General features: G+C 37.2%; 1 protein-coding gene across 6 annotated transcripts in view; it reads left to right on the top strand.

Moving 5' to 3' along the window:
* Positions 1 to 19468, top strand: part of MAP3K4 (mitogen-activated protein kinase kinase kinase 4) — a 91245-nt gene that overhangs the window by 61109 nt on the left and 10668 nt on the right. For 4 of the 6 annotated variants that reach the window (XM_065632378.1, XM_065632379.1, XM_065632376.1 and 1 more), the window contains exons 12-20: positions 864 to 1025; positions 2062 to 2195; positions 4132 to 4210; positions 6086 to 6164; positions 8370 to 8466; positions 13719 to 13819; positions 14948 to 15028; positions 16501 to 16692; positions 17377 to 17447. In XM_065632378.1, coding sequence (XP_065488450.1) covers positions 864 to 1025; positions 2062 to 2195; positions 4132 to 4210; positions 6086 to 6164; positions 8370 to 8466; positions 13719 to 13819; positions 14948 to 15028; positions 16501 to 16692; positions 17377 to 17447 — 996 coding nt within the window. Of the gene's footprint in view, positions 1 to 863; positions 1026 to 2061; positions 2196 to 4131; positions 4211 to 6085; positions 6165 to 8369; positions 8467 to 9368; positions 9486 to 13718; positions 13820 to 14947; positions 15029 to 16500; positions 16693 to 17376; positions 17448 to 19468 lie in introns of all 6 variants that reach the window. The other 2 variants (XM_065632381.1, XM_065632377.1) reach the window with 2 other exon arrangements.

A 19468-nucleotide genomic window follows, 5' to 3' on the forward strand; every position in this document is an offset into this window, starting at 1 on the left:
AATTTTCACTCTGTTTTTGCAAGGGATTTGTGAATGTGTTTTTTAGCAATATTCATGTAATCATTTTTGCACTGGGTAGGTGGCTACCAAGTCCATAATGCAATAGAAATATCAATAGCAACAGAATAAATATTTGTAGAAGAGCACTATTGAATTGAAAGTGTTTGATTTCATGAAAATAAATTCTATCAAAATCTGTGATCTGCAAGAAGCAACTTTTTCTCTCCATATTTGGAGAAGGTGGTTGCTTTGTGATGTGGGAGTGGGTTGATCTCTCTGCTTTTTTGCTCTTGTTTTTGGCATGGGCTATTTCTTGTGTGTGTGGGGTTTTTTATTTGTATGTGTGGGTTTTTTTGGTTGGGTGAGGGTTTTCTTTGGTGGGTTGGTTTGTTTGTTTGTTTTTTGGAGAACCCAGAAAAGCAAAGATTTGTTACACCAAAGTTACAATATCAGGTCCCTACATTTCCCCCTGAGTTCAATAAAAGCTGTGTCTGCATACCAGGTTGAAGATAGAAACAGAGGCTTGGTCATGTTATAGATAGTAAAACCAATTTTCTCTTTTCTTGTCTGTCTGGTTTTGGCTGGGGGTTTTTCCTCTTTTTTCCTTTGCTACCTTTGTTTTTAAAGTTAATCTCACGCAAGCAAACAAACTTAATTATAATACTTCAGCTAATTATAAGACTTGCTTACTGCAAGTGCTGAAAATTTGTTTTCCCAAGACTGAATTAATTGTGATGGCATTAAAGTACATTTCCTTCTAAAACCATGTAATTGTGAGATTCATGTTTGCTTTAATCTGCTGAAATGTACAATTATAAATAATAATTCGCTGCCCCCCATGCCTTTTTGTTGTTGTTTCTCAGAATGAGGCGTTACAGCTATGCAATAAGATAAGCAGTGCCATTGATAGAGTTGATCACATGTTCACATCTGAGTTTGATGCTGAAGTTGACGAATCTGAATCTGCCACTTTGCAGCAATACTACCGGGAAGCCATGATTCAGGGTTATAATTTTGGGTTTGAGGTAAGGAAACAAAAACTTAATGACAGGTTTGTTGTCTAGTTTTGGTAGGAACCAGTTGAATTTTGTGGTTTTGCATTTGTGCAAATACGGTAACTCTTAACTCTGTGGAAATATGAAGAATTCTAGCAGAACATTACGAGAATATATATGTTAACAGAGAATCTTACGTAACATGACTGAAAAAGAACGAATAGATCTGTTAAATGCAGACTCCCATTAGCAATGCCTGGATCTCTAAAAAGCTTTAAGAACTTGATGAATTCTGGTGTAGTTGTGTAGGCTCTGCTACTTGGCAGCATTTTGGATTAAATCAGAAATATCCCTTGATAGTGAATGTCATTGTGTAACTTGGCTTCTCCCAGTTTTTCAGCCTGGAGTAGCGTAATACTGTAATATGAGCCCTTCTTTCACAGTTAATGTTGGTTCTTTGGTGCAGTGAATGTAGCTTTTGAATGCCTTCCTTACAGTGTTGATGAGGAAGTGTCATGTTAGATGCTTTTAGTAGAATGCTTCGCTATTTGATTCCTGTGAGCTTTGTACGTTTTTTGACATTGTAGCATACACTAACGTACTTCTAAGGATAGTCTTCTAAAAAACAGGTGGTATTTCTGTTTATTTTTTTAAATGTACGTAAAGAACTTCTTTTTTTTTCCCTAATGTTACCTGCAATATAACTGAAAATAAATACTACTTGGCAGTTCAATCCCTGATTACAGATCTGAGCATTTATGTAGGCTGTTCCTTAAATGATGTGTACATTGTTAAATGTCGGTGTATGCCCCTATATACACAAGAATGCTGTAGGACTCAAGTGCTGCCTCTCACTAGAACACATTTTGTGTCATATACTTTTTTGTGATTTTTTTTTCCTTATAAATATGTAACTACTTGCATAAAAACATTTTTTCCAGGAATAGGATGCGACTGTTACTGTACTGTAGAGTTTCGTTATTCTGCAAGTACTCCAGTGGATATTGCAAATGGTACTTTTGTTCTTTTTATTAATATGTGAAAAGTAATCTTTAGTTTCTTTCAGTACCATAAAGAAGTTGTTCGTCTGATGTCTGGAGAATTCAGGCAGAAAATTGGAGACAAGTATATCAGCTTTGCCAGAAAATGGATGAATTATGTGCTAACAAAATGTGAGAGTGGCCGTGGCACTCGACCCAGGTAACAGCCAACTTGTTACTGCCATAGTAGTTTGTATTTAAATACCATGCAGGACTTTTCACAGTGTGAATAATGCTTTATTGTTTAGAAGTAGTTCTTCTGAACTATTGATGCTTCTGGCTCTTAAATTTTGAAAGTGATTTGAATAGTAAATGCATAAAGCCAAATAAAGACTCCAACTGCTTAGTAGAAGATTTTGTGGAACATTTTTGCCTTGTGTTATCTAACAGAAAATGGGAAGAAAAAGGGGAGATTGTTGGACCCAGACAATTAAAATACTTTAGGCAAGGATCATTAGGTTCGAACAGAAGTGCTATGTGATCAGGAGTCAATAAAGATTGCAGACTATGCAACAGTCACTTTTTGGGTATTCTGCAGAGAGAGGAATATTGTTTCATGCCAGCTGCAGAAATGATCCATGTATGGAAGCCTTAGCCTCCTGTAGAATTCCTTTCTACTACTCCTTTCTGAAAGCATCTAAAGTATGGCTTACAGATGAGGAAGAAGTGTTTCCACTCTGGTGAATATTCTTCAGTTTTTCAAATGCAGTAATGGATGCATTTGTTGATGTTTTTTGTTGGTGTCCGAAGTCTGTTTACAGTGCTGTTGTGCCCAGTGGTCTCTCAACTGCACTTACACTGGGTCCTGTGAAACTCCACTGCTGGGCAATAATGAAAAAAAATTACAAAGTTAGGTTGTTTTGAGGATGTGAGCAGAGAAACTGGGAAACTGGTTCAAGCAGAACAATACAATTACTTGATTTATTGAGGTGGTTTTGCAGCATTTTGCAGCTGGTATATCAGAAATTTAGTAGAATTCTTTTGCATTAAAATAGGTGCCTTATATTGATCGATGCTAGCAGATTACACATGAATGACTGTTTCATTTCCTTAAAGTAGGGCTGATCAGTCTGTCCTGGAGGTGGTTTGTTCTGCTTGCTGTGAAAAGAGGAGGAAAGAGTGGGTAGGCTGAACTGTGTATGGGTAGGCTAGTTGGCTCAGTGTGTTAACCTTAAAAAAAAAAAAAAAGGAAACAACAATAAAAAACCAAAACCATGTAAAAGACTTTTTTAAGTATGTTAACAACAAAAGGAGGACCTAAGACCACATTGGTCCATTACTTGATGAGGTTGGTCGCCTCACGAACAGGGACAAAGATGAAGCAGAGACATTTAATGCCCCTGTCTTTAACACAAGTGATGGGTTGTGGGACCCCTGCAGACCTGGTTGGGGGACCATGACAGGGGTAGCGATAAGGTCCCAGTTGACTTTGAACTTGTACAGGATTTGCTGCTGTAATTGAATGCATACAAGTCTATGGGGCCGGATGGGATTCACTCCAAGATACTGAAGAAGTTGGCCTCTCTCAGTTATTTTTCAATGCTCTTACAAATCTGGAGAGGTCCCCCTTGACTGGAAGCTAGTAAACCTTATTCCAGTCTTCAAGAAGGGCAAGAAAGAAGACCTTGGTAATTATAGGCCAGTCAGCCTCACTTCGGTTCCTGGTAAAATTACAGAGATCATTCTGGGAGTTATTGAAAAACAATTCAGAGACAATGTAGTCATTGTTCAAGGTCAACATGGGTTCATGGAGGGCAAGCCATGCCTTACAACTAAATATCCTTTTATGACAAGGGAGAAGGCAGTGGGTGCAGAAGACAGGGCCCTGAATCACTCATCCACGACACATGGCCTGCTCACTTTATTTGGCAGTGCCCTTGCTAAAATCAAACTATCTGAATATAAGTGGGCAAATATTAATACAAATTAAATATTTTACCTCTTTTTTAATCCATTTTCTTACAAAGATTTTGTCTCATTTTCCAGAGGAAAAATTACTAACTGCCATTTACTGTTCTTGGATGTTGTGGAAACTCTTATGATGGCTTTGGCCAAAGAGCAATTAATTTTATGTCTATTCTTTTTCTTTGAGATAGGTGGGCAACTCAAGGCTTTGATTTTCTTCAAGCCATTGAGCCAGCATTTATTTCATCTCTCCCAGAAGATGACTTCTTGGTATGTAATAAGTTATTCCGCTTGTTTGTTTCTAAATGCTTGTGAAGCTATCGGTATGTTTTCAGGGATATACTTTATAAAACAATGTCTGAATACAGATGCTGTTCTGAAACAATTGCTGTTGTATATAACTGTTGATATCTCTTCAGATTGTAAGATTCTGAATAGAGTATGTTCGTGACTGTTGGCATTAATGTTTCCAAATTGCTGATGAGCTGCTGGTACTGTCTTGGGAGGCTATCTCTTGGGAAATTTGACAACAGCTCTTCTGCATTGTTACAAATTAGAGTCGTTGTAATAAATTTCTGAATGTAAGCTTCTGGAGCTTTGTTAGCACCCAGATTTCATTTATGGGTGTGAATACAAAATCACAATTGTTTAAAGGTATATCTTCAAATTGTACCAACATGAAACAGACTTTAAACCATCTTTCTTTTGGTTTTGCTATGAAAAAAATAGTAGACTAGAACTGGATTTTTTGTGTGCTCTACCTTCCTCCTTTTCCTCTGGAAATAAAATTCTGAGAATTTATTTCTCTGATCTTGGTACAGCACTGCAGAGAAGTGAAAGCATAGTTGCCACAAAATAGCAGAAAATGAGTGTCAGTGCCTCTGATTTTTATTAATTTCAAGATGTGTTATGAAATGCCAACCACATTAATCTCATGTAATACAAAACCTACATACTTCAGTCTTTTTCACATATATTTTTATCAAGAGCTCTTAAGAAAGTTATGTTTTGGTCTCGTGTGTGATGTTACGAAAGAGTTGTCAGACTAAATGACAGAGTTAAGCTTGTATTTGAAATACAGTAATACTTTAGCTTTAGGAAGTAGCCCCTTGGCTATATTCGATTTGACACAGTTTCTAAAACAGACTTTGAACACGTAGGAGAGAAAGGCAGGAACCATGAACTTTTGCTTTCTTAAATTGGATTTCAGTTTTGGAGAGCATCACTTGGAGCCGCTTTGATTAATCTGACCCCTGTATAAGACAGGTCACAGCATTTTGGCTAGCAATGCCTATGTCAATTAATTTTTTTGTTAGCCTTGCTTCATGTTGCTGGTCTTCACTAAGTTTTTGAATTTCTGGAAGAAAATATGACTAGTCTGAATGACTGGTATATAGAAGTGGCCTTCATAGCAACTATGTCAAATACCATGATTTAAATTCTTTATTGTGAAGACATTTTGTATTTCATGGTGTCCTGACAAATAAATTGAACCAGAGGAAGATTTAGAAACTTGTCCGAGGTTATGTATGTAGTGAATAGTAGACCTAGTAATTAAGCTCGGATAGCCTGAGACCCAGTTCAGTTGTTTAACTCTTAAACACCCTTTCATGAAAATTTTTCTAACTTCATGGGATGATAAGGAAAGTGGATTTCTTTTAATATGCAGTGCTTCATACGTGTGGTTTTACAGACTTTTGCCTTGTCGTTCAGGCCACCATACTCAAACCCAATTTCTTTGTGTGCTTCTTCTTGGGATGGGAAGAGGGAGGAGATTGTTGCAGTTTTTTCCAGCAAACTTGATTTTTAATTTTATTAAAAATTGATATTTTTAAGTTCCACTAGCTTTATATTATAAAATGTTCTTTATGATATATCATTGTTCAGTTCTTATGGTTACATGATTTTGATTAGGTCAAAAGGCAAGACAAGACTAAGACTTCCTAGCTTAAAAAAATAAAAATCAAGAAGTCAAACGCCTAATGTGGATCCAAAAGTTTAATATAATTCATAGAATGTAGGAGTGCTTACTTGACAGATTACATATTTAACCAGTGTCATTTTATTACTGTGAGCTTTTGCCATATGACCATCTACTTTCTTGTAGCATAAAAGATCACAACTTTTTATGTTTGTCTTTTCTAGAGTTTACAAGCTCTGATGAATGAGTGCATTGGCCACGTTATTGGAAAACCTCACAGTCCTGTTACAGGTTTGTACCTTGGTAAGGCAGAAGTTACTGGCATTTGTTCTGGAGCTTCGCTGCTGTTGTTGTAGAATTTTCACTGTAGAGTAATTTTTAAATGCTAGAAATACAATAAAAATATTTTTAAGCTCTTCGTGATTGTTGATGTGGAACCATTATTGTCTGACAAAGTGTAAACAGATAGTAGTTTTACTCAAGAAATTTAAAAACTTTACAGATGCTTTCCTCTGATTTTTGTCCTTGAATTCCCTGAAGTCTTGCAGATCTTCTGGAAGAGGATTGTGGTTTTTAAAGGCTGGGTAAAGAAGTGATTATAACTTCAAGGAGGCAGTTACAGCTCCCTCTCTCAAAACTTCATTGTGGCACTGCAGATATTTACACTTCTGATGGACTTTATATAAGTATTGAGGTACAGAGGTGTTGCACCTGGGGGCTTGATGATGGAGCTGTGGGAAATATTTCTCCAATATCACAGAATTTGTCTTAGTGTAAAAAATATCTTTGGCCTTAGAATGAAATCAGCATATTTCATTGTTTATCTTGAGAAAAAGATATTTCCTCAGCTGTGTTTCGTTTTTTACGTATTTCTTTCGCAGCACTTCCTCCTCCCAAGTCCATTGACTAGTTTGACTTTCAAAATCCTGTGTCTTTTCTTTCCTCTGATGTCCACTTCCTGGACAGAGTTGATGGCAGAAGACATGAAGGGAAGGTGATTTGACTCCAGCAAGAGGAGGTTTTCCAGTATTTCGGAAAATTTTCAGTTTTGATATAGTTTTGATGAGAAGCTCATAGCTAAGAAACCTTTCACAATGAAAGTCAGTCCATTTGTTTGGAAGGAAGCATAGTCTAAAATAAATTATAGTCAAGTTCTGTACTGTAATGTAAAACCTGTACGTTCACTTTTGATACTGTTGTTCAGAGGGAGGCCCATTTTAGGTAAATCACTAGCATGATGATCCAGAAGTACTGAAACTCTTATAAATGCTGTTGCAGACACAGCAGATCACACAGACTGAATTGCTTGACAGCTTTTGGCTCAGAGGCACAGGGAGGGGGTGACACAGATGAATGGCTGAGACCTGAACAGCAGGCTGAAACCTTAATACATGTGAAAGAAATGTAACTAAACATAAACTGTACCCTGGCTGCAGGTATTGCAGATACCCTTTTCTATCTCATCTTCGGGGAAGAATAAGAATTCCTGGTGCCATTTGCGTACTGTGTTGAGGGACTTAAACCCACTGTGATCTTTACTCCTTTTCCCAAAGCTGAGGATCCAGTTGTGTTCACGCTGCTGCCTGTAGGCACATAGCTGGGGGTCTCCTGGTGTTTGATCCTGTCTTTTTGCTTTGTGCAACAGCCGATGTCCACCCCAGTGGGTTGGGTTCTGCCTTCTGGGTCTTCTGCTAGTGTTCTTGTGAATTATAACAGGACAACCAACACCTGGTCCTGGCAGCTTTTACTTGTCCTGGTACTGCCAACAAGGCAGAAACCCAGCTCACTGGGATTAACCTCGCCTGGCAGAAGGAACTACTGCCTTGTGTTTTGATGGGCAATCAGCTGTCTTGTGATGTAACTGCCACAATATTTTTCTGGCTAATTAAGGAGGGGTTAAAGGAAGGGGAAGGCGCTGCAGGCTGCTCTTCTGGGCACCGAATGGGCGAGGCATGAGGATGATGATGGCTCATGTTGGTTTGACCCTGTCCCTTTGTAGCACTTCCTTGGGGCAGACTGTCACAGGGGGAAGACTTGTCATGTGTGGGGTTTTTCCCAGCTCATTTTGCTTTCTATTATTTTCTGAGGAAAACTAATTCTGACGCAAAAAGGACATAATACTGTTTGCTTTTTAATTATTATTTGGTTTGTTAATATTTATTTCACAATAAGATAACAAATCATCTTTAATCCGTGAGGTTGAAATAATGAAGATGTAGTTTTAATGGAGTAAGTATACATCTTCTAATTGCTGCATTTTAATTCTCTGGATAATTTTCATTTTTTTAAAGATGAGCTACATGATACAACAATACAAATAATATTAATACATACAATTGAGTTATTTAAAGTTGGAATAATATGGATTTTTCTTAAAGGATAAGAAAATATGTGCCAATTCACACTTAACTCTATAACATAAAAATGTTTTAATTTTGTGTCTTGAAATGGCCCTAACAGAGTTTTTCTGTCATTTGAGTAAATATGTCACCTTTTTAATGTTTGCAGCTATTCATCGAAACAGTCCCCGTCCTGTAAAAGTGCCTCGGTGCCATAGTGATCCACCAAATCCTCATCTTATTATCCCGACACCTGAAGGCTTCAGGTATTTAGCATCAATACAGAGTTTTTAACTGGTTTATCCTCTCTCGGTTATGCTGTCAGTAAGTGGAACAACCTTTCTATCCTGTTGAGGGCAAAGCAGCGAGAAAAAAGTAGAATGTTAGTGATCCGAATTTTATCCATGTACTTTTAAGGACATAGTTTCTTCCTCTCCCCTCGCTCCTGCTTTATTTTACAGTTTTTATTGGTGCATGCTTTCTCACTTTGAAGTCATTCTTATCCCCTTTGTCTTTCCTGAAAACGATGTTTCAATGTAACAAGGTTCTGTTCAATGAAAACTGCTCATTAACAAGAGCTTTATTTCCTTCCCAGCTTTGAATGTCTGTGCATATGCCCACGATAGTGCTTTTGGTATTTTAGCATAGATAAGGCATAAAATTTTAGCATTCTGGAATATGGTGGCATTTCTGCATCATTACCAACCTGCTATGAAGAAGCTTAAAACAATGGATGGTTTTGCTTCCATTTGAAAGACTTGACATGAAAATTAATGCAAAAATAATTTTTAAAAATTTGAAAATAAAATTTGCCATGCATATTTTGACACAAACAGAGGGCCTTACTTTTCAAGAAGATCAGCACAGTGTCTGACTCTACATTTGACATTTTTTTGAAAGTTTCTTAGCTGTTGGCAAAAAACGGTGCTACTCTAAAGATCTGGAGATTTTTATTTTGAAGATTATTAATATTGTATGTATTAACAGCCCCTGAAGCTTCTGAAACCCAGAATTATTCCACATAAGAGTCTTTATGTACTTGAAAAACTTTTAAAATCAGGCCTCAGTATGTACACGTCAAAATTTTATTCTTAAAATAAAATTTCAGCTCCGTACACTTGTTATTTTTTTTTAAAACTGTTTCCTGAAGTTTTTCTTCTTGCCACAGCACACGGAGTATCCCTTGTGATGCACGGAACCATTGCAGTGTTGCTGCCAGTCGCCCCGCTCCCATCGGTAGCGACTCAGCCCAACCCAAACCTGTCAGCAGTGCAAATGATACCAGGTAGCTCCGCTCCATCACACAGCAGCCTCATTCTACTCACATCACCCATATAACTGTTCCCACGTACTTGCATCCCAGTAAATCATTTGCACCGTGCTTTTCTGTCCCATCATGTCTCCCACTGGCTCCTTCATTCATGTTTGACTTGAGCAAAGTCTCATGTCTTAGAAATAGATTATAAGACTGCTTTCAGATTAAAAATGTCTGAACAAATGGTAGTTAAAGCGTGCAGTTCTGGCATAGATTACAAATTTGCTCAATAGAAAAATCCATGAAATTAACATATGCCAATCCGTTTGTGGGTATAACTTTATTAGGTAATTAATATTGATAACTAACACTTTGCACTAAGATGACTGTAACATGTAAATAAGCCCAAGGAGATTTTTTTTTTCTTTTTTTTTTCTTTTTTTACATTACCTAACAGTTTTGTTATTGTTTTTGTCTGGCATCAATCTTTTGAAATATGATCTAGTGGCAAACACAGAATTAAACAAATAAGATTTCAAGAGGTTTTTAAAATTTCTTTCTACACTTTTACCTCCTTTGGCTTGTGTGGAATAAACTTAATATGAAAGAAACCATTCCTGTATCAGGATATGTAATAGACACCACTCCTATATCATCTGTTTGCAGATGTCATGAGTGATTTTTTTTTGGCAGAGCTTCTGGCCTCTGATCCGGCTGTTGTATTTCAGACTGTTGGTGCTCCTTCTTCCCATACCACAGTCAGGCTATTAATGTGCCTCCCACGTTCTCTACGTTTACTCTTTTTTTGTTTGTTTGTTTTCCCCCTGCACCCCTAACTGTGGAAATCCTGCTGTTCACACAATGGTATTATCTTAGGGTTTATAAATAGCTTTTTGGATTCTTATTTCTACTGCAGAGCACCAAAATCTCTCTTGTACGAGAGACTGATATGAATGGAGACACATCATCTGACTGTATCACACAGCCATAGAGAAAAGAAAGAACGCAAGTAGTGAAGGAACACCAGATAGATAGTAACCAAAGTGAACTTAGATATGACTTGATTATGAATTATTTATTTTTAATAAGTAATTTTCAGTTGTTAGCCAGCAAACCATTATGGTTTGTAGGTTTGCTACCAAATGCATTGCAGAAGCATGCATTAAGGTGTTAAGAAGGAATTAAGTTGCCACTTTTTATTAAAATCTTTCCCGCAAGTCTTTGCAGTTTATTTTTATTATGATAAGGTACAACTTGCACACTATAGTAGCCTCTAGATGTATAGCTTGTGAGTTTGGACCCTTTTTTTTGGTTGAAAATACATCCTGAATTATTGTCATTCAAAATACATGTATTTATTATGTATCATTTGTGCTTCTGTTTAAGCCCTGTCTTAAGACAGAGTAGGCAGTAGTCTGCAACGCTCAGCACTTGAAAAGCCCTTTTCAAGCAAGTAACATCCTAGAGAATTTTCACTGAGAGGTTCTGGCAGCTTTATAAGCTGACAGGGTGATGGTTGATTAGTATTCATGATTTTGAAAACGCAGAACTTGTTTATTTGATAATTAGTCTTTACACAACATCTGAAGGGGATTTTTTTTCTCAAGTATGTACAGCGTTTTGAGCCAAGGCATATCTTTGAAGTTAGTTAATTTTTTAAGAGGGAGATAAGAGGCTAGTTTTTAGTACTTGTGGGCTTTGTTGTGATTTTTATACCACTCAGTGGAACTGTCAGGTTTATAATTTGACACGCTTGAATACAGTAGTATATTCTTTTAATGTTTTCTGCATGTGTGTCCTACACAAATATTGATCAAAGTGTGAAGGTTAGCATTTTGACAGTTTCTTCTATTTCAATAAGATAGTCATTAGGAAGAAAAGAAATGAGACTTCTACTTCTTAGTTGCAATCAAATGCATAATAAGTTCGTGGATTGTAACATGGAAGTTGATGTTAATGCAGCATTTTAGTCTAATTGTCTAAGCCTGTTTTTCAAAGACTTGTGTTTTTCTTAGAGCTCTCAGTTTTTACTTTTCTGATGCTTGCTAATAAAATATTCCGTGATTTTATTTTTTTTTTAATGCACTGCCTGGATTTTAAATAGCATTGTTTAACCCCCTGTATTACCTAGGAAGAATTTGAAGAAAAAAAAATATTAAAGCAGAGACAGAGTTTTGGAGGCTGTTGGGGTTTATGAGGGGTTTTGTTTATTGAGGAAGGCAAATATTACAACATAAAATATTTACAGTGAATTTCTGGGTTTAATACAGTTAAAGTTGCAAACTTTAACACATTGTAGTCTTAATTATGGATTTCAATTTATTTGTGCTCCAAAAGAGAAATGGAATCTGTTGGATCAAGAAAGTGGTTCTGTATGCGACAAGCGTGGGGTTCAGCTGCTGGAATAGCACAGAAGCAGAAACTTCGTATTCTTTCCAGAAACTCTTCAGACATTTATGACATGATTGTAGGCATTAAACATCTATAAAAAGTTGATTGTAGGAACTTGATAAATCAGTCGTACTAGGCAGTGCGTAGTGCACAAATGCCACCATAGTTCTCTTCAAGTTTTTCTTTAACAAACAAACAAAAAAATCAGTTTAATGTAACTTGAAAGTAAAATCCACAGCAGCAATACCTGGTTGTTTGCACTGAGCTTTCTGATGGTTATACATTTACACTATGTTCATACTGAGGACCTTTATAAATGTTTAATTTCTGAGCTAGCTGAGGTTATTATTCATGATTTTATATTTATCTAAGACTGGAGCAGAAATTACGCAAGTCAGAGAATCACAGTCCTCTTCTCTTTTACTCTCTTTCTTTGCCCAATAACATGCAGACAATCTTTCTGGACACAAACAATAAAAGATCTGGGTGACCAAGAGGGGCCTGAAGTGGCTTTTAGACGCCTGCATTCAAAGCTATGATACTTGAGTCCTCTGTTCAGCTACTGCCTCATTTTAGAGGTGGTTTAGCTTGGCTTGTTTTTAAGATCTTCGTGCATCTAGAATTGTTCTGTATGTGCTGAGAATAACCTCAGCCATCTTGCTGATTAAAACCTCAGTTTCCTGAAGAGTTCTGAAGATTGTCACTAGTTCAGTTTCAGTTCCTCTGTAATTGATCGGTAGCAGGGAATGCAAAGCAAACATATTGAGAACATTCCCTTGGGAATAGAGTGTCTTGGGTTTTGGCTTCTGTTCTCAAGATTGTGAGGGTTGTGTCTTTTTCTTTTTTTTCCTCTTAGTGTGTAATAATTGGATTCTGAAACAACTTTAGGGCTGTAGGGCAGCCGTCTCATAGGTATGTGCACTTTGTGATGCCAGGTATCTCTCATCGTTTTGTAGTTGTTAGCTTTCAGTGCAGGATTGAGGAATGTTCTCCAGTAATGTTTAGCTCATACCTCTAATGCATTATGTTAAAGGAGGCATCAGTCACAGCTCTTCCACACTATGCTTTAAAAATTGAAAGGGAGCCTTGTACAAAAGGGAGTTATCATAGATAGACTTTCGTGAGGAATTTATGACTCTAAAACATGGATGGATTGATCAGTATCATGGGCTGGAGAAAGGTGCCTGAAGATTGAAGGATTTAAGACTCATTTCTCTCTGTATGGTTCCCCTTCCTGTTCCTCATGCTTTTTCATCTGGGTCCTATTCTGAGGTGTGTAATTCTGCTCTGTGCTGTCTGGAGGTGCCGGGGCCTCCCAGCAGCCACGCTGCTGTCATTGAACACTGTCCTTCCTGTCAGCTGCCTTGTGGCTCTTCCCATGGGTTCTGACTTCATCACTATGGGCTGTGACTGTATTTGCAGCGCACCAGGAGCATATGAATTCAGTTACCACCCTTCGTCTGATAATGTGGCTCACGTTATCACCCAGCTGAATCACTTCTGAGTGTATATCCAAACCTGGCACCAGCTGCGGCTTGCAGCAGCTGTCTTAGTAGTATGTGACAAGTCATTAACACTGATTCTGTTGTTACAGGCAAGTAACAGTTTCAAGTGGTTTATGCTTTTGAAGCTTAGGGGTTTTTTTCATGGAGTGGCATAACTAAATTTATATAAAAAGCCTTCATTTGGGGGAAAAATAGCATAGTCAGGGCTTTCAGTTTACCTCTTAGCATAAGTTTTTCTTTCATGTTACTTTCATGGCTCATGTCCTAGGCTTCAGAGGTTCTTTCACTTTAAAACTGCAGTTAAATTGTCACAAATAGTTATTTAGTGCAAAGCTAGGTTAATTAGTGCAATGGTTCTTTTTGACAGGGGTTCCAGTGTCCCTGAAAATGATCGACTGGCTTCAATAGCAGCTGAGTTGCAGTTCAGATCCCTTAGTCGTCACTCCAGTCCCACTGAAGAGCGAGAAGGTGATTGTCACAGTAACAGATTGTGACTTGGATGTGCAGATGATTTATGTCATTAACAGGTTTTTCTCTGTTCCCAATTCTTACACTTTCCAAAAATTTTTTCACCTTTCCCCATTCAAAAATCTCAGATTTTTAACTTTTAGGCTTGTATTGTCAGAGTAAGTTCATCTGTTTTCAGACATATCTGCTATTCTCTTGCTTTTCATATTGTTTCTGAATTGTACCTGAAGGAATTTCCTGGTTTCTTACCAAGTTACAGTGTTCAAAACAAAATGAGTAATGTGATTGCTGAATTTTATACCCCATTCAATAGTAAATTTCTAAATGCTGTTAATGAACTGGACCTATCAGGACACTGAAGAGATTTCTGTCCAGTTTTTCAACTGCCACTGCAGTGTTCATCTTACAAATAACCTGCTGTTATTTGAATCCTGGAAGAAGGGACATGGTGTGTGATTTGTTGGTCCTGATCAGGGCTCCTCCTTCAGGTTTCCCCAGCCCCTCTATACATGATGTTTACACAAATACCTTGAAACGTTGGTTGATAAGATAGCATGATCTGTGCAAATTAAGATGGAGTACAAAATCCCAAGTGGAGTTCATATTGTGGTCATCCTGCAAAATGAAGCAGATTTCTAAGAAGGAAATGCCTTAAAAAAAGATACTAACAGGTGTGGGGGATTTTTTTCATTTGTTTGTTTTTAAGCAGATGTTGAAAATATTGTCTGCCTCATGGTTATTCCCTTTTTTATGTGTATGCACGAATGTAAAACTGGGTGAGGTTAGAATGAATACAGGTCTTTTTCTAAGCAACATTAGAAGATTGTTTTCCTACAGATTTCATACGTATTTGATTCTGAGTTCCCTGACTTGAAATGCTTCCTTCAATTGTGGAAGGAGATCTGTTTCTGTATAAATTAAATCCTATTTCTGAATAACTTTCATAACTTGTTTTCTAAAGATAAGTCGTTTTTGAATTCAAGAGCATACATTGCTATATGGTTGCCTCATATACTTGTCGGGTGTATTAGTCCTGAAACGTTAAGATCTCAGCTTCTGCTGAATATAGTGGTGCAATCCTTAATATGAGATAAAGCCACTTTGATGCTCACAGTATTATTTCTCTAGAACCATTGTATCCAAAAGGAGATTCAAGTGGTTTGTACCGGCGGAGTTGGGAGCTCAGAACTTTAATCAACCAGACCAAAGGTAAGTGTTTAGGAGTCACTATAATGTAGTGTCTATTAAACTGTATTAAAAGGTCGAATCTTAATGCTGATTGTGAAGAGGTTTTTACAGCTTTGTACGTAGGAAGGGGAAAAATAAAATCCTGATTGCAGATAGAAGGTACTTCCAACAAAATCAGAAGGTGTACTCTCTGAGGTGGGAGTAATTAAACTTCATAAAAGTTATATTTGTTCAGTTTCTGAAAGATACCAGCAGTGTTGTACAAAATGCGTACATTTATTACCGTAGGAATCGTGGAAATTCTCTGTCCCTGTTCAGTGCCCAATTATGAACTGCATTGACCGTAGGAAGCACTTCCTCGCTTCCTAAGATCTCTCCTCAGTGTGGGATTTTCTTATTTTGGGTGTCTAAGAGCATGTGATCCTGCAGCGTTTGTCAAATTCGAGACTATTATGGGGCCCTTTCCTCTCTGTCCTGCTGCTTATTTTCATGAAACCTAAAGTAGGTTGATTTATTCTGAGACTACCGTACTGTACAGATATATACATGTAGCTTTCTTGCATATGTTCTGGCAGGGTGGAACCTCATGAGAGAAAAATGTTTCCTGTCACATAAAAACTGATCTTTTCATTATGTGGCTCAGACAGAGCACAGGAAGAACAGATTTTTTTTTTCCAAAATCTAGAAGACTTATTTATTGTTTGGAACATAAACACTGAAGGAATTGAATTTGTTTAAACCAGAAACTAAGAATGAGGAAAAACTTGAAAATTTCTAGAAGACTACTGCAATGGGAACTGGTTTTACTGTCCACTGTGAAGACGACAAAGATTTTGGTTTAAAACTACAGCAAGGCAGACTGAGTGTAGATGACGTGGTATTAATTATAGGTGGGCAGTAGAATATATCATTTGGGAGTATCAGTATCTCCATCTTTTGGAGTCTGTTAGAAACAGGTTAGACCGCTGTCTGTCAACAGTGACGGATGGGTAATTTTTGTGCTTTAATGCTGCCTTGAAATTTCTTCTGGCCTCAGCCACTAGGATTCTGTTTCGGGATAAGGCTTGAAAGCTGGAGTTATCTAATACCTTTTAATCTTTGAAATAACAGATGCTACGACTTTTCCAAGAAACCCATCATCTCTCTGTAGATTAAAGCCTTACCTGTCTTTTTTTGGTGCTCTTAATGACCCTAACACATTTCCACTCTCTATCGGTGGTGAGTTACAGGCCAAATGCAAAGAAATGCGTTGCATTTCATACATTTAATTTCCTTGAATCAAGTAAGAGATTATAGAAAAGTACCAGTATCCTCCTTTTACTTTAGTTTCATATGTGATTGCTAAAATGTTTTGTTCTTTTCCTACATTTTAAATTAGACTCACGAAATAATTGTTTTCTAACTCAGGTCACTTCATCTGATATCAAAAGGTAACAAAATATAAACACAGCGAATCTTTCTCAATCAAGGAAATTGTCCATCACTCTTTTTAGACACTGGTTCCAAGCAAGCACCGATTGAAGCTGTTCAAAAGTCTGTTCAGTTGTTTGAAGAAAGGAGATACAGAGAGATGAGGAGGAAGAACATCATTGGCCAAGTTTGTGACACACCGAAATCTTATGATAACGTCATGCATGTGGGTTTGAGAAAAGTGACTTTCAAGTGGCAGAGGGGCAACAAAATTGGTACGTTCATTATACCTTCATTTATCAACCTAATATACAAGCTTAGTATTTTTGAAGGAAATGTAAGACTGTCTTTTGAAGTCCTGGGTCTCCGCGTAGGTAATAGCACCTTTACTGAAATCAGAATGTTAAAATACAAAATACTGTTGCATCTGTGATTTCCTTTATGTAGAACTTCAACGAAGTTTTCACTGGTCGAATCACAAGAAACAAAGGAGGAGAAGGATTTGGTTAGGACAGTTACGTAGATATGATCCTGCAATGCCTGCATGTGTTTACCCCTATAAAATGTTGGAATTCTTTTGGAAGAACAAGGAATATGAAAGGACATGAGCACAAACTTTGGGATTTTTTTAATTTGCTGATATTGTTGTTTCCCCCATATGATCATTGTTTCCTCTCTGTTTTGGGATTTGTGGGGAAAATCTTCATATTCATGAGAATTTTTCATTCAGGTCAGCCTGTTAATGTAAAGTTTTTACTTTTAATCTGCATTAATTCAGGAGTGTCAAGTGTTATTAGGTGTTACAGTTTAAAAGGTACTTGAAAGTTTACATTAAAATAAAGGTAAATTACCTTGGTAAGCTCAGTTTTCAGTGATGCTTTCTTATAGTAGCTGATGTACATGTTGCTTATTGAATGTAGTGTTATTATTATTTTTTTTTTCTTATTTTAATTCTGCAGGGGAAGGCCAGTATGGGAAGGTCTATACCTGTATCAGCGTTGACACTGGAGAACTGATGGCTATGAAGGAGGTGAGTACTCTGTATACAAGAATCACTGCTGCCCTTGTTTTTCCAAAGTGAATGCGCATGACTTAGGAGGCATTAAGGATTTCTGAACGCTGCTGTTAGCTAACTGGGAAAGGATGGGAAGACAAATTGTTTCTTCATGCAGCCACGTCTGCTATTATCACTCGTTCCTTCTTAAGTTGCTTAAACTTCTCAGTTTACAACTTTCAATTTAAATGTATATAAAATGGATGATGTTTTCTTACTAATCTCATAGGGATGTTGTAAACTTACTGAATGCTTGCTTAATATGTGTGAACACCCATTATGGGATCTTAAATTATTTTAGAAAGAGTTTTCTGATTAGTGTAGACTGTACACGAACTTATATTTTACTTGCAGTATTTAATCTCACATTTTATTCCTTTTTCCTTCATTCCTTAGAGAAAAAGATAGGAAGTGTCACATCAGATGTTTTTCAGTTTCCCCTAGTTCAAGTGAGCTAGGCTGAGTCACAAAGCTGTTGACTAACCTGGTGGGTGCAGAAAATTTAATTTTCAGGGTAGAAGTGAATAAAGCTGTGTAGGCGTAGAGTTTTGTTTTCCCCACAGCACCTTGTTTGTTAAAATACTTGTATTGTTTAGCTTTATTGCATTTCTACATCTTCAGACAAGTGCGAGCATTAGCTGCTCGCAGCAGTTTCCATGCCAGCCATTTGATGCTGGAGCAGTTACATGTTATGAGCCAGTTCTTCCGCACACACAATACATACATGATCTCAAAGGTGTGGAAAAACGAGACTGGGCTTGTGCTTAAGATCTTGTACCATACTCATTCACTGACTAACTAATACCAGCACTTGAAATTCTGTTGTTTTTTCTCCTGATGAAAGAACATTTCTCTCCGAACCAGTAGCAGATTCCTTTCTGGAATTCGAGGTTGCTTTCTAGGTGCCGGTGCTTCTTACGAATTAGCATGTGTGTGCTCTTTAGCGGAAGTTCAAATAAGTTAAATGGACCTTGTTTGACAAACACTTCACTAGTAGGCTAAATATACAGTATGCTGCCTCTTCCTGTAGTATTTTTAACTTCCAGAATTATTTCACCAAGAAACATTCCCCAATGCCTCCCCACTGTGGGCTTAAATGCAAGCTGTTTGCAACTTTCAAAGAAAAGGCTTTTCTGGATTTCCTTAAGAGTAGCTTAGGAGAGGACTGATTTACTTATTTTTAAACTAGTTAAAAACACTGCATTCCCTTCACCCTCCAAGATTTCTTCAGACCTTACTGTCTTAGCCACAGTGTTGTTAAAATCTCTACAATTATAGTGGACAAGCTTTACTACAAATACATAGTATTGCAACTTAAGAAATACATAAAATACTTAAATGTCATTTGTCACCTTTTTGTAATCTCCATATATTTAATTTTACCGCTGTTTGAGTACAAGCTGTATCCTGGAATTGTTATACTGAACAAAACAGTCGTAGCATCCTAGCAACCAAAGGTAAAATATGTGCATTTCTTCCTCTAGCACTTGTCCTGAACTCAATTAATGAAGTTTCTGCTTTCTACCAGTATGGTAAAAGTAGCATTTTCCATAACTTGCCGTATGCATTTCACCGATCTTTGCATGAATAGAAGCTTTAAATTGTTTTTTTGGAAGACTTGATAATTTTTTTCCTCCATGAAAAATCCATCACGGCATATTGTGGGAGAACGAAGGCAAACCTGTTTCTTTCATCAAAACCTTTATGATTGTGTTTGTTCTGTGCCACACCTTTTCCTGCCTCATTCTCAGTGAAGAAACCCCTCAGAGAAATAAAGCCCTTAGAATCTCTGTTGTCTTTCTTGAAGGGTGGCTCTCACTGATAGTACTTCAGATTCTCTTGTACCGTGTCTATCTACCAGGTTTAAGCTAGAAGGCAAGCTTGGAAGAGATATATAGGTGCACACTTGTGTATTTATACATTTAAGTAGCAGCATTTTGCTCTTACAAACTTTATTAATCATTGTATTTGTGTGTAATTTTCCCAGAACAGTTTGG

Source organism: Caloenas nicobarica, chromosome 3 (genome assembly GCF_036013445.1).
Source record: "Caloenas nicobarica isolate bCalNic1 chromosome 3, bCalNic1.hap1, whole genome shotgun sequence".
Classification (NCBI taxonomy): domain Eukaryota; kingdom Metazoa; phylum Chordata; class Aves; order Columbiformes; family Columbidae; genus Caloenas; species Caloenas nicobarica.